This window comes from Simochromis diagramma, unplaced genomic scaffold (genome assembly GCF_900408965.1).
Source record: "Simochromis diagramma unplaced genomic scaffold, fSimDia1.1 OVJJ01000483.1, whole genome shotgun sequence".
Classification (NCBI taxonomy): Eukaryota; Metazoa; Chordata; class Actinopteri; order Cichliformes; family Cichlidae; genus Simochromis; species Simochromis diagramma.
In genome coordinates this window covers 7,674,554-7,699,885 of record NW_024386835.1, presented here as the reverse complement: position 1 = coordinate 7,699,885, position 25,332 = coordinate 7,674,554, and the positions used below count along the sequence as shown (strand labels likewise).

General features: G+C 37.9%; 2 protein-coding genes across 3 annotated transcripts; both read left to right on the top strand.

The window, feature by feature from the left end:
- The first annotated feature begins 5,486 nt into the window (after positions 1-5,486).
- Positions 5,487-8,094, top strand: lyar (Ly1 antibody reactive homolog (mouse)). Its single transcript, XM_040029186.1, has 8 exons — positions 5,487-6,000; positions 6,088-6,202; positions 6,295-6,402; positions 6,485-6,565; positions 6,755-7,076; positions 7,286-7,348; positions 7,497-7,582; positions 7,830-8,094. The coding sequence occupies exons 1-8, from the start codon at positions 5,879-5,881 to the stop codon at positions 7,965-7,967; spliced, it is 1,035 nt and encodes a 344-aa protein (XP_039885120.1). The 5' UTR covers positions 5,487-5,878; the 3' UTR covers positions 7,968-8,094.
- Positions 8,095-10,725: 2,631 nt separating this feature from the next.
- tmem128 (transmembrane protein 128) lies at positions 10,726-24,890 on the top strand. Of its 2 annotated transcripts, XM_040029187.1 has the most exons (5): positions 10,729-10,916; positions 12,142-12,274; positions 13,223-13,384; positions 19,600-19,708; positions 23,599-23,902. In XM_040029187.1, exons 1-4 carry the CDS (start codon positions 10,817-10,819, stop codon positions 19,697-19,699), a joined length of 495 nt encoding a protein of 164 aa, XP_039885121.1. In that variant the 5' UTR covers positions 10,729-10,816; the 3' UTR covers positions 19,700-19,708; positions 23,599-23,902. The 2 variants fall into 2 exon arrangements, with proteins under 2 accessions (XP_039885122.1, XP_039885121.1); XM_040029188.1 differs by lacking the exons at positions 19,600-19,708; positions 23,599-23,902 and adding an exon at positions 24,447-24,890 and having other exon boundaries at positions 10,726-10,916.
- The last annotated feature ends 442 nt before the right edge of the window (positions 24,891-25,332 follow it).

Genomic DNA, 25,332 nt, shown 5'->3' with positions numbered 1-25,332 from the left:
GTGCGCGTACTTCAAGCGTGCAGAGCCTGAATTGGGACACAGCCTTATAGTGTGGGGTTGCCTTTGCTGGTTGTCGGTCTGTCTCCATTAGTTGGCGTTCTCTGCATCTCCCTGCTTCTCATCCCATGTTTCTCCCTGCATGTTATCATTTCAGGTTTGTCTATTAATTGCCCCAGGGTGAGATCCAAAACCTGCAGGACACTGGCACTCGAGGCCTGGAGTTGCCTACCCCTGCTTTAGGGGAAAGAGGAAGTGAGACATACTTTCTTCTTATCGCCTTAACCTCCATGGTCTCAAATTCTTTGAGAATATAATTTCTTTTAACCGAATTAGAACAAATTTCATTTATCAAAACATTCCTAATCACCTTGTTTGTAAACCTGCTGTCACCAAATTCAACTCAGTCCAGTAAAAATTTTAGAGTGCACAATATCTTCTTTGATCATTGATCTCATAGGGGCTGGGATGGCTTTTATTAGTGATTTATATCTCTTAGCAGTGCATCTTACATCAAACTTCTCACAGAACGTCTCGTGTTTTAATAAGACCCCATTCTCAACCATAAAATGAGCTACAGTCCAAATCCCTTTGGAGCTCCATTCATCCATGTACACAGATTTCCTACACAGACAGACCTGTTGTTCCATATAGGGGTATTGTGAGGAGTAAAGTTATGTTTATATATGAATTTCCAATAAAGAAGGACCTGCTGAAGGAAAGCTGAGAGTTTAACAGGTAACGAACTGCAAACAAAGTCATAACGTAACAAAAAGTCTGTTCCACCCAATGAAAGATCTTAACCATTTCAATTTTAGTACACCATTCATAACATCAAAGTCAATGGCATTAGCCCCACCCTCTTCATAGTTTTTAATCACATCATTTTTCTTTATATAATGACATTTGTTCCTCCATATGAACCTAAAATTAAGATTTATAGATTTAATTCGTTTTGGAGATGGGGACAGAGAAAAGGCTGGATAGATTAGGCTGGGTAGACTGTCCATTTTGGTTAGCAGAATCCTCCCAAACAAAGTTATGTCCCTCTGCAACCACCTGTTTAAAATTGACTTACATTTTTCTATATTGGTACAGATATTCTTATTTTCTGTTAATAGCGTATCCTTGGAAATTACAATGCTCAGATACTTCACCTCTTTTTTGATCTGTATATTACTTGTTGACTGCAGGGGACACTCATGCAGAGCCAGTATCTCACATTTATAAATATTCAGCTGTAGGCCAGAAGCTTTGGAGAAGCTGTAAGGCTAAAGGAATCTAGTCCTCATTTTTTAAAAACAGGGTGGTATCATCTGCCAGCTGACTGATTATTATCTGTTCACCCATCACAGTTAACCCGTCAATGTGACTGTTTTAATCAGAATAGACAACAGTTCAGCAACCATGATGAACAGAAGTGATTCCTCTAATGACCTCAAACATTGAACACGTACCATGTTCTAGCAAAACAGAGTTGTTGTTGTCATTATATAACATCTATATAACATTCATAAATTCCTCTCCAAAACCAAAAGACTGCTTTTTTAATATGAACGTATGTTCAACTGAGTCAAATGCTTTATAAAAATCCAAGAACAGGATATATCCCCTCTCTTGGATTTTTTTCACTTTACTCAAGGAGGTCCAAAACCAGGCTAATATTGTTATGAATTAGTCTTCCTTTCAAAAGACCTAATTGTGTTTCACTGATAATGTTTGAGATGCCTTTCTTTAGCCTCTCAGATACAGCTCCAGACAAGATCTTATAGTCAGTGTTTAGTAAGGTGATGGGTCTTAAATTGTCTAAAATTCTTTTGTCCTTACCTGATTTAGGGACCAGGGTAATCAACCCTTGTTTCATGCTTGGCATCAGTTCTTTCTTCTCTATATATTCTTTTAATGCATCAAATAATAAGGTTCTTAGGTCCTTCCAGAAGAATTGATAAAAATTGGCAGTGAGTCCATCTGTCCCTGGGGACTTTTTTAAATGCTATTTTCCTGACCACTAAATCCAGTTCCTCAATTTTAAGCTCTGAATCACACAGATCTTTAAAAGGTTTGTCAATACATGGGATAAGCTTATGAATTTTATTAAAGAAACTATCGGCATCAGCTGCTGAATATTCTGAGGAGTACAGCTCGGAATAGAAAGTGAAGACTTCCCTTTCAATCCCTCTGAAATCTTAACATTCAGTCCAATTTATCAACAAGCTTGTGATTAAATTTCTCTGCTGTCTACATTTTTCCAGCTTACTAAAATATGATGAGTTTTTTTTCACCTGCCTCAATCCATTTGGCTCTCGATCTTATAATGGCACCCTGGGCTTTCTCAAGGTAAAGATCACCTGATTTAGTTTGTAACTCCATCAATTTATTTTTCTCTCTTATGTTTAGTTTTTCTTTACTACAGCACTGAGTTATTTCATGAAGTAAATTACTTTCATATTCTCATTTTTCTCTGTTCAACCATTTCTTTCAGTGGTTCACTGATGAACCTTTAAAGGTGCCCCAAAGAACCATCAAGAAATGGTTCTTTGGGGCACCTTTAAAGGTTTTTCAAAGAACCTTTTTTTAAAACGGTTCTTTTAAAAACATTTTAAGGAACCGTTTTTGAGTAATTCTTTAATGAACCATTTTAAATCTTTCAAAATAAAATGTATGATAAATTAAATTTGAGTAGGGTAAAATAAATATGAGCACATAGACATATATTAATGGTTTATTGCCATTTCATAGTATACCAAAAAAGGCATTTTAAACCTCAGCACAACATCACTACTAATACATGTCACATATTAGTCATTTAAACAGTAATAATTAAATATATGTTTACTAGACTACAAATAAATACATATAAAAACTATACTAAGATAACACAACAATTAATACATGTAATTTTTAATTAATAAAACATCAGACAGTGATAAAAACACTTTAGAAATAGCAATAGCTTCATAACAGACCAATAAATCAACACATTTTCATCAGCAGATGTTTGCATGTTCAGTAAAAATATTTCAACAACAAGTTTTTGATTAAAATTATCAATGAACTTCAGCCTCACCTTATGTAAGGTAAGTTTCATGTTGGACTCATGGTCCTTTGTTAGTCCAGTTTAGGATATCTCTGACGTATGTATCATATCAAACATATGTCATATCAAAACAACCCCACACCTGCAGTTGTTTCAGTTTTTCACAGGTGTTTCCTGTCAGCTGGTCAACCTCACTCAGGTGGTCATGCATATCAGCCAACCAAAGGACAAGCTCCTCTCTTTGTGCTTCAAATCCCTCCCACTTTGAGACAAGGAGCTGAGAGAGAGAGAGAAAAGAGTCAATTAAAAGAAGAGAGAAAAGTGAAACACTCCTCAGAAGGTCTGACTCACATACCTGCAGTCGACCTGTGATGAACTCCAGTTTGGCGTTCACATCATCCCAGCAGCGGCTGCACTCCCTCGACAATGCCAGCAGCCGAGCCTGCAGGGTGCCCTGGAAGAGCCAGGGTAATGTTCGACTCCTCCTGGTCAGGCTCTCCAGCTGGATGAGCCAAGGTCTCGCCTCCCGCCGCAGCCTCTGAACACACAAACAAAAATTCCATCTGAAGCAGGAGGAACAGATTTTTTTTGCTGTTCTTTTCTAAATCCAGGCTTGATCACGTGGAGGTATTTGGAAAACTTTTTTGGCCAGCAGATGACTGTTGTCTTGCAGAAATAAGAACTGCAACCCAAATCAAATGTATGCGATACACAATCAATTCACAAGAACACATTATAAAAGAAAGTCCCGTTGTTGCCTGATTTTAACTGAATTCTTCATCAAAAGAGGGTGACAGAATTAAAACAAGTGTTTGCAGCAAATGTGAGCACAAAGCCTCACTTTGTACAAGCCTGCTATTAAAGTTATTAAAGACGACTTTCCTGTTTTCCAGGCACAACTTGGACCTGCTGTACGAATCTCATGGATACACACTAAATGAAACAATAGTGTGCACGACTCCAGATTCTGATCCCTCGTTCTCTCCTGGACTGAGACAGCTCTGAATAGCTGGAGTTTAATCTGGTGACAGCAGGTTTGTAAATAAGGTAATCAGGAATATTTTGATAAATGAAAATTGTCCTAATCCAGTTAAAAGAAATTATATTCTTATAGAATTTGAGACCATGGAAGCTAAAGTAAAAGAGGTTAACTTTAAAATCATAAATGAGATTTACCCAACCCAATGAATTTTTAAGACGGAAATTTAACTTAGATGTGTGTACATTTTGTGGAAATGACACTGAAAGTCTGGATCACTTGTTTTTCTACTGTGAATCAGGTTACTGCTTCTGAAATGACATGTGGAGCTGGCTACAGTCCAGGGGAATTCAGTTACCCCATTTGACGGTGACCGTAATAAAATTTGAAATGCTTGCTGAGAATGCAGATTTTGACTTGATGATTAGAACGGTTTTGTTACTGGGAATTTTTTTTATTCACAAATGCAGATACTTTAAAGCTAAACCATGTATAAACGGATGGCTGAGTGACATTAAACTTTGGGCTAAGTCGCTGAAACTTGTGAATAACAAGTAAGCCTGTAAAATTGTTGTATTATTTAAAAAGTTTAATGTATGTTAGAAGGATACCTCCCTATTTAATGATCATGATTGCCCCTTTTTTATTCATATTATTTGTGCCTTTGGTTTCAAATCCTACAATGACAGTTTTAAAAAAAAAAAAAATAAATAAAAATTTCCTTTTATCTTCATTGTTTTCTCTTATCTCGTTGTACCGCTCAACCGAGGATATTTGGATGTTTGAATTAACGATGGTGCCTCACATGTTATATTGCTGTTTATAAATAAAGTTCATTTAAAAAAAAAAAAAAAAGGCAGCTCTGCCTCTTTTCCGACTGCCCGGGACATTTAAACAATGGATACCTCCGTATATAAACAAATTCTTGCTTTTCTCCCTTTCTTGAATAACAGCGCGGTAAAATAAGAAGAATGGCGCCTAATTAATTACAGACTTAATAATACAGATTTAATAATATGTCACGTGAAGATTAATCAGACAGATTAACTGTTTACTGACAATTGACAGTGATGGCGGACATCATCATCACTATTCCAATCAATCCTCTCCACACAGACAATCATAAACACACTCGACTACCACTAAATCAAATTTAACCCATACACAAACACGATTTGTAATGACGCTGGTTCAGTTTACAATAGTGCTCATTCGCTCGGTCAGCAAGTGGCGGTATCCTCGTACACTGGGGAGTAAACTGCCATTAAACGAAACAGGAGAAGAAGAGAACATCTGCACATGCGCGGTACGGATCGGGGAGTCCTGATCCGTAACTATCTTTTTTTTTTAGTTTTTGTCTACATTATATCGAAATGTTTCGTCACTGAAAACATTTTAAAAGATACTTATTATTGTTAACATCTTAACAGATATTCAGTAGCTATCGTAAAATGCTTCGAGCGGAAGTAGTAGCCTTTCGCACATGCGTGGTACCGGTCAGGTTTCCGGTACGGGTAGTGGTACCCTAATGTGTGTTTGGAAAAGTTTGGAACATAACGAATCCGCTGAACGTTTGCGCTCAAATACGATTTTGAGGCAACTGATTTAATCCGTCGGCTCACACCGTTTTGACCTCCACTTTTCCCAGGAGAAGGTTTGATTTTGTAGTGTTTTACAGTTTTAGGGGACCCGGGTCTGCCGCCGTTCTTTGGCTAACGTTAGCTCGTATCAGCGCTGTCACATGCGTTCAGCTTTCGCATGAGAGTTTAACCGACTCCGGTTTATAGGTCGGTGCCGCAGAGTGTAGGTTGGTTCAGTTTTGACCGTTATCGCTGCACTCTAGCCAAACAGGAGAGTCTTTGAATATGGTATTTTTCACCTGCAACGCTTGTGGGGAGTCCCTGAAAAAAGCTCAGGTTGATAAACATGTAAATATCTGCCGGGGCTGCCAGGTCCTGTCCTGCATCGACTGTGGAAAAGACTTCTGGTAATTAATGACTGTTTACTGCTAGCCCAGGCTAACAGGCGCTAGATCAGCCTCGGTGCTAACGATTTGTGTGTGTTTGTCTACTAGGGGCGATGACTACAAAACCCACATTAAATGCATCAGTGAAGATCAGAAGTATGGAGGCAAAGGCTACGAGGCGAAAACAAACAAAGGAGATGTGAAACAGCAGCAGTGGATCCAGGTAAGATTCAGGGAAGAAAAAGAAAAACTCTGCAAAGCTTTTGGATCACTTAGGAAAGCCAACTGTTCTACCTTTATGTCCTTTTACTGAAGAAAGTCCACGAAGCCATGAACAAACCTGGAGTCAGTGCAAAGCTAAGAGATGTCCTCCAGCAAGTCAGTACTTACGATAACGTACCGAGAAAGAAGGCCAAGTTTCAGGTTAGTATTACTTAAAACTGTACAAAGTAATCCGTTTTCACGTTAATGTTGATTCACTGTCACATTTTTCTTTTCCCATCAGAACTGGATGAAAAATAGTCTGAAAATACCAAACCCCAGTCTGCAGGAGGAAGTGTGGAATATACTTGCTGCAGCTGATAACGTAAGTTAGGCTTGTTAGTTCTCATGTTTTTAGTTTCTTCTGTGAATGTGTGCTTATTAAATTTGAATGTTACCAGGAAATGAGTGGAAGCAAACTGCTCCTTTTAACATCAAGTATGCCATAAAAATAAAGAGTCTAGCATGTTTACAATAGTTGTAGTGATTGTCTTTAACTGCCACTGTCTGACAGGCTTCAGAGCCCCCACAGCCAGCTCAGCAGACAGAGGCTGAAGTCAAAGTACACACTAATGGAAAAGAAGAGCCGAATGGCCACCCAAGTGATGAGGGAGAGAAGAAGAAAAAACTGAACAAACGGGAACGCAAAGAGGCCCGACAGCAGAAGAATGGGAAAGCTACAAAAGGTGCTGAAAATACAGTCGCACAAGAGCTGGAGAAAGAAATGGTGGGCAAAAAGAAAAAGGACAGAAAGAGAAAACAGCTCTCTGAAGAACCCAGTGATGATGATAACAGCTATGGCACTGAAAATGAGACATCAAGCAAGAAAACAAAGGGTGAGTCAAGATTTCTGAAGTGCTAGACATCATCTGTTACTGTCATGGTTAAACTGAGTTTAGGTATTCTCTAACACTCAAGCATAGATTGGGGATGTTTACATCGGCGGCTTTGTGAAGTCTGGTCAGATTTATGTTTCTTTTCTTTTTTTTTAAGTGTGTGTGTATTTCAACATTTATTAGATAACTCTGTTATCATCCTTTTCCAGTTGATGAAGAAACGGAGGATGCTGATGATCAAGAGGAGACTGAGGATCGAGCTGCTACTAAAGGTACGGTGGAGCTAGCAATGACTAAGATTGCTCTCCTTTATTAAATGATTAGTCAGTAGAGGTCAGTGTTGCCTCTTTTGTTCAGAGTGAGAAAGTGACCCTTGGTGATTAGTGTCTGTACTGAAAGCTGATTTCTGTTTCTCATCAGGTAAATTTAACTGGAAGGGGAACATCAAGGCAGTACTGAGAGAGTCACCTGACCAGGAAATGTCAGTGAAAAAACTCAGAAAGAAGGTGAGCCATGAAGTGTTTTCATTGCTATATGAAATGAGGATGTAGTTGTTTATGGTAAATGGCCTGTATTTGTATAGCGCTTTACTAGTCCCTCAGGACCCCAAAGCGCTTTACACATTCAGTCATCCACCCATTCACACACACACACACACACACACACACATTATTTGTATATCAAACTCTTAAAGTTTCAAAGATCTATAATCTTTTATTAACACTAAAGTAAAAGCTTGCTCATGTTTTTCAGATTTTGGCTGCCTACTATTCCTACACTGGTGATAGGAATTTTAAGAAGGAGGAAGAAGTGCTAGCACTTTTCAACAACAAGATCAACAAAAATCCAAAGCTTAGAGTTTTGAAAGATAGAGTTAGACTTGTAAAGTAGACTCCTTCATCTTCTCCTTTTGACATATTGTATAGATTTTTTTTTTAATTTCAAAGCCATCATTGTCTTATTGTTGTCTTTTAATACAGTTGACATGATGTTGAAGATAAAATGTTTTTACCACCGATTTAAGTGTCTGGTTCCTGTTTGACTTAAAAACTTTAGTACTGTTTAATGTATGACAATTGTGATAGATGGCTGCTCTGTTACGCATTCCAAGCTCGCGGTAAGGCTGGGAAATGGCACCTTATCTGTGGGATTGGATGTTCGAGTGGGGGAAGGGTAACGGGAGAGGTGCACCTGAGGTGAATTAGACTCTCACACGGGACGAAGTTAATGCACATTCCTCGGCACCCCGAACGGGGCTCACTTGGCCAGGGATACAGAAGCCCCATAGAGGCAAGACGCTTGGTGTCAGCCTCAGGTGAAGTTTTAATGCTGTCTGATTTTGCACGACTAGAATGAGCAGTCTCTTTACCCTGTACGCACACGCAGACACACAGACGCACACACAAACAGGAGGAAATCTGCCCAGCTTTATGAAGCTCAGCTAATCCCAGCAGGTTTAACACTGATGCTCATTCATCACACTGCTTACCTTGTAATTGTATATTACATACTTTGGGCTTTAGTCAAGCTGTAACTGAAGTTTGGTAGTATTAAAATGATGTTTTCTAGTCTACCTGGGCTCAGCTGAACTTAATTCTGTTGATTTAATCCAGACCCCCCAGAATGCTGAAACTACATCTTCACTGCAAAACAAATGCATTCATTCAAGACTTAATCTGCTGTATATGATTAATAACATGCCGTTGGTATCAAAGTGAAATTATGAAACGTACAGCTCTGTGTAAAATGTTGTTATTTATATTTTACTTACAAAGAGCCAGACTTCCTCAAAAAAACAAAAAAATTTTAAGTGGTCTTGAGCAATAGTTCTTACAGTCTTAGTTTTTCTTTGGACATTCACTGCATTTCACTTATTTTCAGTCTAGTCTGTATAGCTCTCCATTTTCTTACACTGATCTATGAATTATTCAAGCGTAGAAAAGCTACCTAACTCAAGGAATTTCCAGATGTTGTGCCTGCACAGGCAGCTTAAAAAACAACCGATTTTTATATTGTGTCTTTGGGAACTTTGTAATCAGCAGGCTGACCAGAAAAACCCAATATAATCCATTCCTGGTTATGTGATCTACAAAATGCAGAAAATAACAAGGTTTCAAAGACAAAATAACATTTTTGCATGAATAAAGTGTTTGCCATAAAGAAAAGTTGGCATAGATTGCCATGGTGTGAGATGTAGCTGAAGGATTTTAATATACTGGAATAGAAAAGAAAATGGCATCTGTTGCAGATGTGAAAGCCACCCTTAAGAATGAGAAAAAAACCAGCAAAGACTTGACACAGGAGCGAAAAGATGCATCTGGCCTTGTAGTTTTTGTTGAAGCCTCATCACAAATGGTCACTAAACGGCTCTGTCATGATTTGGGGCTCCATTTCAGCCAGCCTTGTTTGGAGATCGTTTAAAATTATTGGATTTAAGAGCATAGAATAGTACCATCAGATTTTGATCCACCAGGCAGTACAATTTGGAAAGTATCTGATTAGAAAAGGTTTAATTTTGCAGCATGAAAATGATCCTAGACACACTGCCAATGCAGTAAAAGCAGACTGGGAAAGAAAAAAAACAAAAACCAGTGAAACACTATCAGTCATGGATTGGCCTCTTCAGATAGATTGGGTGGCTCAAGAGTTTTGCACAGAACTAAGTTGTTTGTTTTTTTTTAACTTATTTATTTTTGGTTCATAAAATTGTGATATAAGTGTCACATCCATACGAAGTTCAGCACTGTTACACAGTTTTATTTCAGTGAGGTATTTTAATATATTTTAATAAGAGGAGTCATTTCATTTTCCCTAAAGATGACGAAATGCAGGAGTTGTGCAGTTATGTGATTTAAATAATTAGAATTTTAGCAACATGTCAGTCCAATCGTCATATATTACAAAAATAATAAAAACATTCCAACAAAAAGCTGGACTCTGGGATTTATAGCTGCTAAACTGGGTGATAGACAAACCATTAAGTATAAAAAAAAATCTGTCTCAAGTCTCAACAGAAAAAACTTAGGGCTCAGAATTACAAGCAACAATAAGAGAAGTGTCAGATTGCTGCCAGAGCTATGTAAATGTATACATTCACATTCAAGATTAGGCTTGGAGTAAAGCCAGCGACTATGTATTCTGCAAATGTTATGAGGGTTGGCATCAGAAGTATCCCATCAGACCACCCTCCCCTTAATCCTCAGTTACACTAGACGTGCATTTCTTTCCAGACCAGTGGTCCAGTTTGGTTGTTGCTCTACCTTTCCAGCTGCTCCTTAATAAAAGACGGGCACAAAATGTTTTTTATAGATATTCTTTTTAAAACGACAGAAAATTTCTGAACGGCCCATTCCTCTTTGCCAAATTCTATTTTTATACGTGTAAAGATATAAGAAAAAACAGTCGTATCTGTCACTTGAGTTAAAAGATTGAAGAGACTGAGAATATGATTAAGCATTCTATCTTAGGAAGATCCAATTTAATATATACCTGACGTTAACCTTTCTGAAAGTATTCTACGTTTTTACGTTTTACTTCAGCTATTTTATAATCGCTTTAAAGTCAAATGATTAAACATTTAGTTATTCTTATCATTTTATTATAGAATGGGTTTTAAAACTACAACCGTCTCGTTCGAGTGCGTCATAAAAAAGCGACTCACTGTGTCACAGGAAGTGCCTTCTGATACCCAGCTAGCTAACATTTAATGTTCATGTTAAGTTAATGGTAGCGTCAGTAAAATGCTGAACGACAGTGAACTTGCAAACTTACGGAATCGATTTAGAAGAGATGCAGAATTGCTTATGCGACCAGCAGATTCGGGTACCGAAGATGAAAAGAGTAAGGTTTAGAAAATGTATGCTGGCTAACGTTATTAGCCAGTTTGAACTAATATTTCTTCTTCGTCTTCTTCTTCTGAACGAACCATTTACGCTGGAAGGCACCGTTACTGTTATCCACAGAGTTAACCCCGGTCTGTGACTTTAAAGGTGTCAAACTGTCACTTGAGTACAAATGGTGGTTGTCTGCCACAGGTACAGCTGCTGACCCGAGCAGAGGTTGATAGAAAAGTAACCTTTCTTTCTTTTCTTTTTTTTTTTGGTCTTTCTTTAAACCATTTAACGTTTTTCTTTCTTTTCATTACTTCGTCCCGGTATTAAGCTACAGGTAATTAAACGCAAACTCCCTCAGCTGTAACACAACGGCTGGTCATTGTGACTGCAGCCTTTTTATTGTAATGGTGTCTTGTAGGCAGCTTGTACAACCGACACTTGTCCAACTCTGAGGCCTTAGCTGGCAGAAATCCACCAATTCTTGATTGTTTTGACTGTGAGACTGTGAAGAAACTCTGTGTCAGCTCAGCAACATAATACAGGGGACACTCTACTCCTACACAGTTATCAATTCAAGGGTCGTGCCTTTGCCAGTGTAAACTGTAAGATAACCGAGATTGAGATTTCTTATGAATGGCTTTGTATATATGACACCCATACCTGCTTATCATCACTGGGTCTCTATGGCAAGATAATGCCAATGTTACATGAAGGATGAACCATTAGGCTTAACTTTGATTAAGATGTACAGCAGCTACTTAGGGCGTCAAGTTCATAGTGAACTCTTTGTATAGTGGAGTAGCACGCTAAGCCACTTCAGCAGCCAACAACAATCTCTGATACGTTTAATCAACCATTAAATTATAGAGATTAATAGCCCTCTGAGAGGGAAGATTGTCTGAAGGAAACCTATCAGTTTTGCCTCAGAAGCTGCTTAAACGTTAAAGGCTGGAATTTGTACAACAGAGATTTGTCGTATGCCTTCTGATGAGACAAATCTTAGATTTGATTTATGTCATCTGGTGCTATAACTTCAGTTTTCTTTGAGTAATGCAGGGTGTTAATATAATAACTTTACTTGGCATCTAATTTATAGTAAAACATCGTAACAGTCTGTTCTTCTGAGGTGTCCTGTAATAAAGTATGCCCTTAAAAAGGGCTTGAGTTAATGCAAATAATTTTTGTGCTTTTGTGTTTGTTTGTTTTTTTTTGTTTGTTTTTTTATCTTTCAGGTCAAGAGGAAAAAGAGGTCAAACCACTCCCTCGCATCAATAAACACTCTGTTTTCTGGATTGTGGCTTCGGTAGTTGTGACATACTACGTGGACTTCCTCCGACACATCATGGAAAATGATGATATAAAAAGGTGAATGTGCTTTGTTGCTCACTCATTCCGCGTTATACTATTATTAAAATTTCTCAGATAATCACAGTAAACATTGTTCTTTTAAAGTGTTTGCTGTAGTTCTTTCTGAATATCATCAACATCAGTATATTTCATTGCATTTTGTGGAAAATGCATAATTTGTGATGATACTCAACATGAGTTCTATTAGCTAAGCAGGTTACTGTCCGCTTACTTGTTGCATTTTGCCTGGACTATAGAACAGTACTGCTGTTTGGTTCACTAGCTGGTGCATGTGCACACAGACATTAGCTTGTATATTTTCTGCTGTTAATGTCTTTACTGTAGCTTATCTCATATAGAGTGACTGTTCTCTACTCTGCACTCTAATGATGCAGTGATAAGGAGATGCAGATAGACACAACAATACCCTTGTATAAAAAGAGTCTTTCTTTTCTGGGGTGCACCAATTCCACCAAATGCCATACTCAGATACTTTTGTAACTTAATCATAGCTAGATGCTGATAACTGCAATAACAGAAAACTTCCCACAATAAGAAGTGACGGATTATCTTCTTAAAGGCGTCACCTCCTCTGTGCACATTGTTTTTTAATATATTTCACATAATTTTTGTCAAATCGGTATTTCAGTTTAAAAAATTTTTTATATTACTTGCATAATTGTAGTGTTGGTGTTATAAAGGAATACCTTTTTTTAACATTACATTTTCTTTCTTTCTTTCTTTTTTAACTGTGTCACCAAGCACTACTTTGTTGTTATGAAAGGTGCTTGAAAATCAAAACCCAAGAGGTGTTTTTTTTGTTTTTGTTTTTTTTTTTCTTCTCTTTCAATGACATTGTGATTATATGATACTCGTGCGAATGTTTTCATGATGCAGCATGTTCTCTGTTTGAATAGACTAGCTTTAGGTGTTGACACTGATCCTCATTTTAACCTGTTTTGCCAGTTGGTGGTTCAGCGTTGGTCTGTTACTCCTGGGGATCTGCTTGTCTCTGGCCACATTTTGCATTGTGTACTTGGAGTGGTACAAAGGCATCCAGCACTATGACCAAGAGTACCCTGCCATTCCTCCAATCACCACTGCAGCATTTATCGCTGCATCATGCAGGTAAAACGGGACATATCCTGCGTAATTACAAGTTAACTCCAAAGCATTGTTTTCACACAAAAAATGCAGCCATAGGTTTATATGCCAACAACATGTATAGCAAAGGCTATAGTACTTTTCTTCTTTAAATGTTTTTGCATAAACAATTTTATATTCTTTTGGGTATATAGTAAGAGATAATGGTAGGCAACTGACTGTCCAGTAAGATTTAAATGTTACTGTGGCATGTACTGTAATCAAAGTGGATCTTAATCTGTAGGGAACGAAAGCTGCTAAAGCTAGCCTCTGTTGACTCAAACTGATCTAAAAGTATGTGTGTAATGTTATGAACAGTAAAAAGTGCCTAGCATTTCAGCACAATTTAAAATATGTAATAATTGACTTGTTTAATGGCAGCCATTTTGATAGCAGGTTAAAAACAAATATTGGTATTTAATCAAGGCTATTTGTGAAAGTGGAATGGAGCAGGTTTAGACATTTTCTTGCAGGTGTTTGTGTGTATACTACTGTGCAAAAAAGATGTTGAACCAACCCTCATTTCTTTATAATTTTCTAGGGAAATTGAAAGTAGGGGCAGCAAATTATTTTCTTTATATATTGTCTTGCATATTTGCAATATGCAATGCAGTATATAAGGCAAAAATAGAGTTTGTATAGTTCTCAAAAGCTTGAAAATCTATATCGTGTGTATATATGGTAATATCAATATGGTATAATGAATTTGTATAACCATTTTTATTTTTTAACACTGTCTGAACTCCATTAGGCAAATCTTCTTACCATTTATTTAAGTAGTCTTCAGGAATAGTTCTCCAGGCTTCTTGAAGGACATTTAAAGCTCTTCTTTGGATGTTGGCTGACTTTTGTTCCATTCTCTGGCAAAATGATCCCACACTGCTTCAATAATGTTGAGATCTGGGCACTGGGGAGGCCAATCTATGACTGACAGTTGGGCTGTGCGATATGATGAATTATATTAGAGGATGATATCGAAACGCTTATTGTTTCATATTTATACTCTATCACAAAACACAGTATTAACTGAAATACTCTTTCATTGGCACCACACAAGAACCAGCCAAAAAAAATTTAGGAGCTCGTTATATGATTTTGTGCACTGGTCAAAACATTCGATTCCAGGTACATAACTCCCAGCCGAAAACACTTCACCACGAGTCGATTTGCCTGTTTTATATTACGAGTGTTGGGTAAGTATTGTAGGAAATCAGCAACGTAGCATACTACGCTGGAACAACAGATATGTGGGTGAGCCGAACAACACATCCTTGTAAGAGTTTAATGGTGCACTGCATCCGAAACCGAACACTCTGCAGTCAGTGTCTGCAGAGTGTCAGTTTCTTGACAACCATACAGGGACAGTAATGATAGCTGGAGGGCTCAGGGAAGCGCTTTCATGAGTGCAACGGGTCATCTAGTTTGTGTCAATACGCCATGTGGTTAACGCCATGTGAGGGTCATATTTGTTTCACTTTTGATTTAATTTAAATGTAACAAGAAATATTACTTCTGTTTATATAATCAACACATATAATCACAAAATCTACAGAAAATGTACTATATTGTGATATGTGTCATTATCGGGATAACAGATGGGTTATATCAGGAGATTTTTGGTCATATCGCACAACACTAACTGATAATGTTGCACTTTTGGTTTCTCTATCCAGTTAAGTTTTTACTTCATTGGCAGTGTGTTTGGGATCATTGTTATGCTGAAAAATAAAGCTGTCAGTCATCTTTCAGTTCATATTGCATGGTGGATCAAAATCTGCCAGTGTTTTTCTGCATTCATAATTCCATCATTTTCGACACAATTCCCAGCACCATTGGCTGAAATGTAGCCTCAAACTATGCCAGAGCCTCACAGAGTTTTACAAATGGCTGTAGGTACTAATTTTTGTACCTCTTCTGACCATGAAAGTGATGATTTGAACAAAAAATTTGAAATTTGGATTAATTGTTCCATAAGACCTCTAATTTGGGATAAATCAGCTTATTTTTCTTGCTTGAGAATGCCTTCCTGACAGCTAGGGCCAGTGAAGGAAGTAGAAATAAATTATGTGTTTTTTGTGACAGGCTGGTTTTGCTTTGTTTTTTTTCTTTTTCTTTAAGTTGTCTGTTATGTGTAGACACAACACTGGGTCATCCCTTGATTTGGGTGCTTTTTTTATGCTTCAATGATTCATAGGTCAGTGTTAAGTAGACAAGAAACAACAAAAAAAAAATCCTTTGAAAATGGACAGGTACAAGGACTGGACTAATAGTTGAGTGAAAAAGCAGCTAATGTCCAAAGAAAAGCTTTGAAAGGCCTTCAGAGAACCTGGAGAACTATTGCTCAAGAGCCCCAAAAAGTTGATTCATCCAAGTGACTTCTTTAGTCTCAGCTGACTGCAGGTTTCCCCATCCTTTTAAACAGTACATTTGCACAATAACTGAAACTAGCACCACTGACGAACAATGGGCGTGAGGTCACTTTCTTGATCATTAATATCCAAATTTTCATCACCACTAATCAACAACCACTGATCAAAGCCCATTGATCAGTGGTTGCTTTGAGTATCATTCACAGAGAGTTGGGAAACGGCTGCAGTCACAGCATTGTAAGATGGTGAAAGATGCATCCATAGTCCACCTCCTCAATTAAGAGATGGTCTTTCCCTTTTCAAGTAAATGGTCTCCTTGACTCCCTGCTCAAACCAGCGCTCCTCCCTGTCGAGGATCATTGAAAGAGTGGCCACTGGCCTGTAGGTGTGAGTAGACTCCTGGCCTGACGAGTTAGCTTTTCTGTGTTGTGCCATCCGCTTAGCCAGAGGTTGTTTGGTTTTCCCAATGTATAAATCATGGCTATCCTCCTGGCACTTAACAGCGTACACTATACTGCTCTGTGTCGGGACATCTGATCCTTTGGGTGGACCAATTTTTGACGCAGCGTGTTTCTGGTGTTAGGAGAAAATGCGTCTCAGCTGTTCTGATATTCCTGACACATAAGGGATCACTACGGGGTTTTGCTGAGGAAGCTCTTGTTCTTCTTCTCTCCTGGATCGCCTGGAGCTTCCTTTAGGTGTCTTCCCAGCTTTGATAAATGTCCAGGGCCTTCTCGATATGTTCTTCAGTTTCCCTGGCCGCTGTATCTGTGGGGATGGTGTTCCCACTGTTTTATAGCATCCTGATGACACCCAGTTTATGCTCCAGTGGATGATGAGAGTCAAACCTTAAATACTCATCCGTATGCGTTGGTTTACGGTACACATCAACAAATGTCCACCTTTACGAATGTAAATCTTCAAGTCTAAGAAGCCTAGCCTGTCATTTTTCAAATTCTCCCTGGTGAACTTGATGTGTATGGAACGCCAGGACTGACATAATGAATTAATTAAATACACCATTAAATAATTAATTAAATGTGGCAATAATTAATTGAAATTGGAAATATAATTTTTTTTTTTTTTTTTTTTTTGTGTCCTGTTTGGATCTTTAGCCATCAGAATTGTTGTCTTAAGGCCAAGAAAGATGCCAAGCGGATTTATTTTACCAAGTGGATCATCATGGCCTTGCCATATTGGTCCATTTGATTGACCTTTTATTATAATTATGAATTTATTTTATTTTCAGTTGCTACAAACGGGACAGACATGACTGGGGGATAGGACAGGGAGAAAGAATGGAAATATATAATTAAATAAATGTTTAACGCTGCCACTACAGCTTCTCTAACATTTTCTTGGTTGCCGTGCAAAGTAAGTCAAGACAGGTCGATCCTAGATAATCGATTGCTTGTGTGGACTTGGGGCAGCCAGGTATCCCAGAATGCATTTCAAATCACAGGCAGCAATGGTGGTGGTGTAAAGTTTTAAAATACCCCATTTTTTTGTCACCAACTACACTTTTAACAGTGTTTTAGCCGCGAATGGCCTAATCTTTACATGTCTGGTCAGGTTGTCAACATAGAACATGTTTTCAGAGATGTCACTAGCTCTGCTAACGGTCAGCTGACAGAGTGCACCGAGCTCACAGCCCCGGTGTTCCATCGTAACTGTATTTTGTTTGTTTGTTTGTTTTTTTTAACATTAACCGGTTTGTTTACATATTCCACTCTCCGTGTTCCACATGTTGCATCCGCAGATTCTCATTTTCACCGAACGATCGTCTCTTTCCGCCTGGTCTTGTGTCTCTGTGCTTCTGTAACATAAAGAACGAGCTGACATTTTTCTCACGACACCAGCGATCAGTTCAACAGACCCTCAGTTTACCTGCATGCATCCCCCTCCTCACCTGTCAGCTGTTTAACACCTGCTGCTAATTCAAGAAACACGCCCACATTACCTGGTGATAGTCACAGTTTAGCTGGGCAGTCGTTGTTCGATATAACGCAATGTTGGCGCATTTTTCTGCAAAAGATAAGTAAATACAGTTTTTTTTCCAGAGCGCAGAGCTGCTGGAGCTTTTTCCCTACAGAGCACTTTATAGGCGAACCCACTTGATCAGCGGCTGATGTCCAATCACCGGCACACAGCTTTGAAACCTCACCTGAGTTTTAGCTCTCAGTGGTTAAACACTGGATTTATATAGCTTTAATGTACATAAAAACAGCTGCTTGTTTAAGTGACAATACATGAATGTTTGGTTTTTTGTTTTTTGGCACTAGTAAAGTCAGTTATATCATTATCGCAAATTTTCAAATATATATCGTGATAAATATTTTTGGCCACATCGCCCTGCTCTAGCTGGTCGGTGCTGAGATTGGTTCTGTTGCTGAGGTTGGGGTCATCTTGTAATCACTTACAAACTACCTCCACTGCTTCAGTGACTGGGATGCAAGTGAAGAGAGATGTAACATCGTACGAGACCATGGTTTCATCTGCCTACATAATGACATCTCTCAACAAAATCCAAGGTGTTCTTGATGTGGTGTTTAGAGGTGCCTACTAACGGGTTGAGGATCGAATCCAGAACCGAGATGTTATAGGTGACTAAGTTGATCATAAAGACAATTGGTCTTAAAGGTACACCCTGTTTATGTATCTTTAGCAAACCACATGGACTTGGTGTAGCTTCCCCTGGGTATATCCTGTGGTATGAGGTCTGGTCAATGGCATTGTCTTGTTCTACTTCAGACACCATCTTCCTGTAACCACATCCTGGGTCTCGTTTCAGGGGCTCATAAGTATTTTTGTCACTGTGGCAAAATGTTCTCATGATAGTCTTTCTGGCTTAGCAAAACTGTGCACCTACCTTTGTCTGCCGGAAGAATGATATTGTTTTCATCATTACTAAGGGATGTGAGTGCTTCGCTCTCCTCCATGCTCCTCAATGCTTTGCATTGTTTAGACAGGCTGAAACCTTTGTCCGCAGTTGCTCTGCTTCCACATCTTCAATGTTGTTGTTTCAAATTGCTGTTTCTGTGGCTGTGATCGGTTCCACTAGCCATATTTGTGTCGGTATCACAGCAAAGCTCTACCCTTTCGCAAGGATGTTTTTCTCTGCTTGGGTGAGTTGTCTGTCAGACAGATTTTTCACCCACTTGTCCAGTTGTATTTTCACTCATTATGCAAATGTACCGTTTAAAAGGTTGGGGAAAGCTGCAGTCAGCTGAGACTGAAGAAGTCATTTGGATGAGTGACAAATCATTTCTCCCACTGAAAACGCCACATCCAGATGAACAGAATCAACTTTTTGGGATTTCCTTACCTCCATGATTGAGCATGCATAAAGATGTTGCTCTGGAGCATTTTTAAAAGCGTGTTGCTTCCTTAGGAAAAAACAGAAAGAAATGTGATTCAATACTTTGTCACAATGCATACAGCACAGTATTTATTTAATAGTTTTTTGTTTGTTTGTTTGTTTTGTGAGTGCAAAAAAAAAAATTAAAGATCATAATACTTTATTTATCCCATACTTCTTTATTCTCAAAAGATGATGATGATGATGATGATGATGATGATGATGATGATTGTTGTTGTTATTATTATTAAAGACAGATATATTGCATTATAGCAACTGATAGCATGTGGTGTTTAAAACCTAAAATAAAATAAAATGCCTGTATATGATGAAGGGGCAAAGGAGCTGAATCTGATAGAGAAACAGCTCTGTTGCCTGTCCTCTCACATCTTTTTGTAACAGGGAGCATCTGTATTCAACTAATATTTTACAAATGATCAATACTCAAACATTTCTCAATATTTGTCTTGCAGCTTTAACATTGCATTATGGCCAGTGTGGTCCTTCTTCACTCCACTCATCCTCTTCACACAGTTCATGGGTGTGGTCATGTTCATCTCTTTGCTTGGATGAATAGGAAAGGTGGGACAGTGTTCTTAGTTTTTTTGTTTTTGTTTGTTTGTTTGTTTTTTTAAATAACTATACTGTGGAAATTTTAATTTTCACAGAGTGTCTTTTTTATCAATCTGTTGACATTGTATTGTCTTTTGGACACATCTTCAAAGTGGCAAAAAGTTTTAAGCACTAAAGTAAAGAGAGACTGCACTGTCCAGCGCACTCTGTTAATTGAAATTATTGGCAGTAAAGGTTAAATTATCTTAACTATTTTGTTGTTGGATATGTCACCAAAAAATACATCTTTCATTGAAACTTAATGCTTTATATAGCACAGTGTTTTCCAACTACTGTGCTGCGGCACATAGGTGTGCCGTGGAAGATGATCTGATTCCATCTGATTAGTACTCTAAGCCAGCGGTCCCCAACCCCCGTGAGTCGTTTGGTACCGGGCCGTGAGACTTGAGGCTCAGGTGTGAAATGTATGGTTTTCAGGGTTTTTATCGGTTTTCAGCGTTATTTTGTTATCGTTTTTATCGTTAACTCTGTTTTTCTGAGTCTTTTCATGTGTGTTATGAATAAATCTTCTTTTTTTCGGTACCGGTACTAGTTTTATTTTGTTGTATTTATCCGCGACACCTTAAAGGCCGGTCCTTGAAAATATTGTCAGGCATAAACTGGTCCGTGGCGCAAAAAAGGTTGGGGACCGCTGCTCTAAGCAATCAGCGGGCAGAACAATTATATTTTCTTCCACTAGAGGGCAGTACAACTACCTGCTGTAATTAAATGGGTTGCCAACTGCCAGTAAAACAGAAGAAAACCAAGAAGAAATTACATAATAGTCATGCTGTGAGAATAGCAATCGATAAATATCTGAAAAGAAAAGTAGTCGATCTGACCTGGGTCCTGGAGAAAATTCCAACCCAGATGAAGGCCCTAGCATGTGTGATTTTTCTAAAATGAAATATGTGCCGTGGCTCCAAAAGGTTGGGAAACACTGATATAGCAAATAATGGATTTTTATGTAGTGGCTGTCCAAGATGAAATTATGCAAGTTCTAAATGTAGAACCTTCTAGGAAAAAATAAATTACATGTACAGCAGAAATTGTTTCGTAAGTTTCTTGCAAGTAAGTACACTGAGTGTGCAGTGATGGCATAATCACTATTTAAATTCCTTCTGTTTTATCACTTTCTTTCATTTGTTAAGTCTCACTTGGCCTCCGTGTATACACTTACCAGCCCTCTTTTTTTTTAGCTTGAACCATTTTTACCACATGAAAAGCAATAGTGTACTGAATTTCATTCAGACCTGCCACGCTATCCCGCAACCTTTTCAATTCAAAATTTTTCCCATGTTTGATTTACTCTACATACATGCTTTGACACCATTGTCAAGACAAAGCACCATACACTGAGTGATAGGTTTTTTTTGTTTTTTTTTAATAGAACTGCTCTCAATGCGTCCAATATCATTTTTGCTTTTTTGTGGTTACAGTCTTTCTTTTCACTTGTCTGAGGAATCTTTGAGTCTTGAAATGCATTACATAAAATGGCAGCATTAACTAAGTCCCAAAACAAGCTAGAGGTACATGAAATGTCTAGCAGGTAAGGAGCCTGAGCTAGTGAGTGAAGTTGATCCATAGTTTGATGGGACTGGAGTAACTTTGATGCATATTTTGGGCATAGCAACCAGTTTAATGTGGATGGGATGGAATAGACTGGATATTTTATTATTATTTTGACTGGTAAAACACAAGGGAGCAAGGTTTTGGAGGTAATTAAATTTAATATTTGGTGGCAGGGCTCTTGAGGTGGATACGATTTACCCTAAATGTCTGTAAGTTATGTAGCTGTCTTGGATGATGCATGCTAATGCCACATAGAATTTGTGGATTGTGGCTATGACGCAACTGGGAGGAGAATTGGCACCTCAAGTTCTGATTCTTAGCCACAAGCAGGTTGCGTGCCTGCTCTAGCTTTGGAACGAGTTGCTGCTCCAAATAGAGATGTTCAAGTATCTCAGGGTCTTGTACATGAGTGAAGATGGAGTGGAGTGGGAAACTGGCAGATGGATCAGTATCATCAGTTTATCAGTTGATCTCCATTCCTGTCCTCAGCTGAGATCACAAGTCCTGGGTTGTAAACCAAAGAATGATTATGTGAAAAAATGTCAGAAATGAGCTCTTTCCTAAAGATGTGTGAACTGCCGGCATTATAATCAATCAATTGTTACTTATTTTTCTTATTTTTGAAATAGTCAAGTTGTCATTTTTTTCTCCTTTCCTTTAATGAACTTGGAAATTAGTTGATATAAACTCATTTTATACTCAAACAGATGTTCGGCTTAATTTAGTTGATTAGACCTCTACTAGGTTTTACTTGAATGACATCTTTCTGTGGCGTATAGGACAGCGTAATAGTTGAAACCCACAAAATAAAATCTCCTCCCATGTTCTTGGCATGATAAATTAAATGTCAGGTACTTTTTTTCCCTGTAGCTTAAAGAAAACAAAAGCATGATTGCATGATTGAAAGCATCATTGTCCCCTTGCTGACCCTGTACATGTACAGAAGCATTGTTGTTGAACCAGTTGTCTCTTAAGCTTATTCTTTTTGTTTGTAATGGACATATTTGAGAGCAGCTGTTTTGATATGAGCAGGGTGAACACAGGTGTTACTAATGACATGAATTAAGCTTGCGTGCCTACATCCACATGGACACTTTTTCCCCAAGTACATTTTGAACTATATCTCAGTGAAACCCCCCCCAACTAAAAAAATAAAATAAAAATAAATCACTCCCTTTTTAAAAAAAAACAAAAAAACAAACAAATTCCAGCCTTTATTTGTATGTAAATACACAAAGCTGTTTCAGTACACACGCCTTCATCAGAGAATAAAAGTCCATGAACACAGAATAGTTTCTAGTGGTATGCCCCCAGTAGGGCGGTCCAGATATGGTGTTACACCAGTCGCAAGCTACCACCTTATGGTGAATGGAATATTCCACCAGTGAATGTTGTTGTTGTTGTTGTTGTTTTCTTTTTCTTAAACCTATTGTTCAGTGGGAATGGTACACTTTGGTGATAAACTTTTCATATCTTTTTAAATAACCTCAATTACAATATAAACTGTCTTTGGAGTATAGCCAGGTGAGAATATATTTATTGGGCTGCAAAATCATTAAAGATCACAAAGTGACATACATGTGTTACCAATAGAGAGTTCTAGTACATGCCAACAGCTTTCATCTGAAGTGGCTTACAAAAATTTTCCCTTTTGGTAAATTTCAATGAGTCAGAAGACGCTGACCAGTAAAGGGGATTTGAAATGAAATCTGAGGAAATGGTGTCACATTTTCAGGAACACTGATATAAAAACACTACCCTGCAGAAATCGTAAACTATAGCCTTGGACAGGTGAATGTTACTACACAGTAATGCTCGGAAACCAACAGAAGATAATTACTATTTGTGTCTACATGTATTACAGAGGTGTGTGTGTGTGGGGGGGAACCCCAAATAATTTGTAGGAATTAGAGTATTATTGAGAGTGAGTGATGATCTAATGAGTCAAATCTTCCCTGAACCACCCTTAGTTTCAGAAGATCTTAGATTCTGTGTCACAATCTGGTAGGTGAAAGAGATCCAAAAAGAGAGTTTTTCAGAGAGTCTGTTTTCATGGATTCAAAAGACAAAAATGCATAGAAAAAGCCTCTCTTACCAAAATACCTGTGTAGATGTAGCCTAAAACAAGGTGAACAAGTTTGGATATTTGCTTTTTTTTTTTTTCCCCACTTGTCATATGTTCTCAGATTCTTTCTCATCATGTTAAATATTGTATTTCTGTATGCAACTAATTTTTTTTTTTTTTTAAATATTCACTATTCAAACATTTCTCTATACTTGTCTTGCAGCTTTACCATTGAGTTATGGCCAGTGTGGTCCTCCTTTACTCCACTCATTTGATTCACACAGTTCATCGGTGTAATTATATTCATCTCACAATCTTTGTGTTGCTGTTTTTTGTTTTGTTTTGGGTTTTTTTTTTTTTTGACTGCTATAAAGATTTTAATTTTCATTGTCTTTTATCAAACAACTGAGATTGTATTGTTTCTGTTTTAAAGATACTAAAGGTAGTACTAAAGGTACTAAAACAAAAAAAAGCTGCACAGTGCATTATGTATAGTAAAATGATTGTAAATAAAGATTAAAACCATTCAACTGTCTTGTTTGTTGTCCAGCCTAATCAACTCCAATTCACTACAGTGTTGAGTTTTGTTTGTGGGTTGTTGTTTTGTTTTTGTTTTTTGTTTTTTTTTTAAGAATTTCTTTATTTACCTTCTGACGTTTTTCTTTGGAGACTTGCTAGGTTTTCATTTAAATTAGTCCAGTCCTTGTGCCTAACAGTTTTTAGGGAAGTTTTATTGTTTTTTTTGGTTCATTAAGCTACTTTGCACTGACCGGTGAGTCATTCGACTATTAAAAAAAAAAAAAAAAAAAAAGCATCTAACTCAAGGGAGTCTTGTGTCTAGTGACGCTGGCCGTCTTGCTATAGAAAAATGTAACAAATTATATATCTATGCGCTTTGTTGCCAGCAGCCTGGCACAATATGGAAGTAATTAAATCCAATTTCTTTTGTTAAATCTATGAAAGATGTCAAAAATAACAGCTTGACAGGCATGAAATAGTGTTTTTGCACGTGAGATATTTCTAGAGATATTGGCTGAAGTCTGTGTGCAATGTGTCCTTAAAAATTTTCAGAAGCTGGGGAAGAGGAGGACAAGACAAATCATCTCATGCGCCACAATGCTGACATGATGTTAGCTGAGCAAAATGACATTAAATTGGCTCCACTGTAGGCTCCACCTACTTAGCTTGACAAAGTTGTATTTTATTTTTCACATTCCGCTACTGATTAGTTACCAAAAAGTTGCAAATGCTTTCCTACTGCTTGAGGGTGTTGCACACTCACAACCACTTCTTATTGCAAGACAATTGTACAGGTCACTTGACAGGAGGCAACCTTTTACTGTCTGACATGGATTGACTGAAATGACTCTGATTGTTCAAGGTTTGCATATAATTGCTGTCTAGTTTATAAATGCAGATTGAATCAGACAGCAACAGATAACAACATGTTGTCAATCTTTGCCATTGAATACAACTCCAGGGGACTCGGCTCACTGCCAAATGGTTGTATTCTGGTTATATTCCTATGGAACAGGAAGTTGCAAACTTAAAGTGTAATAAACCTAGCACAAAAGGTAAGGACAGGTGTGTTTGGTCTATTCTTTGGTTTAACAATGCTTCTTGGCAATAAATCTTATACTACTGGAAAGCCTGTTTATTTCCCTTGTAAGGAAATTGTATTTATGGGTTGAGCAGCAGAGTTGAGTATGTGTTATGCCCATGAAAAACTTGCCATTTCTTCTCTTATTCTGCTATTGACTCGTTTGTCAACACCTGGAGTCGGCACCTGTCAAGAAGAGGCTTTGAAGTGGGCGCCCAAAGAAGACGACACCACAATCGTTTCCTCACTCAGCCTTCCAAATGCTACTGAAATTTTGTTAAATGAATAAATTGTTTAATTGCCAGTATGTCTTGTTTCTTCAGACTTCGATCATCCATTTCAATAAACAACACCTAA

Excerpts from the sequence above, each read along its gene's own strand:
- lyar (XM_040029186.1), top strand. The coding sequence starts at position 5,879 with ATGGTATTTTTCACCTGCAACGCTTGTGGGGAGTCCCTGAAAAAAGCT. Across the intron at positions 6,203-6,294 it reads AACAGCAGCAGTGGATCCAG|AAAGTCCACGAAGCCATGAA; the intron begins GTAAGATTCAGG and ends CTTTTACTGAAG. Across the intron at positions 6,566-6,754 it reads TACTTGCTGCAGCTGATAAC|GCTTCAGAGCCCCCACAGCC; the intron begins GTAAGTTAGGCT and ends ACTGTCTGACAG.
- tmem128 (XM_040029187.1), top strand. The coding sequence starts at position 10,817 with ATGCTGAACGACAGTGAACTTGCAAACTTACGGAATCGATTTAGAAGA. Across the intron at positions 12,275-13,222 it reads GAAAATGATGATATAAAAAG|TTGGTGGTTCAGCGTTGGTC; the intron begins GTGAATGTGCTT and ends CTGTTTTGCCAG. Across the intron at positions 13,385-19,599 it reads TTTATCGCTGCATCATGCAG|CTTTAACATTGCATTATGGC; the intron begins GTAAAACGGGAC and ends TTTGTCTTGCAG.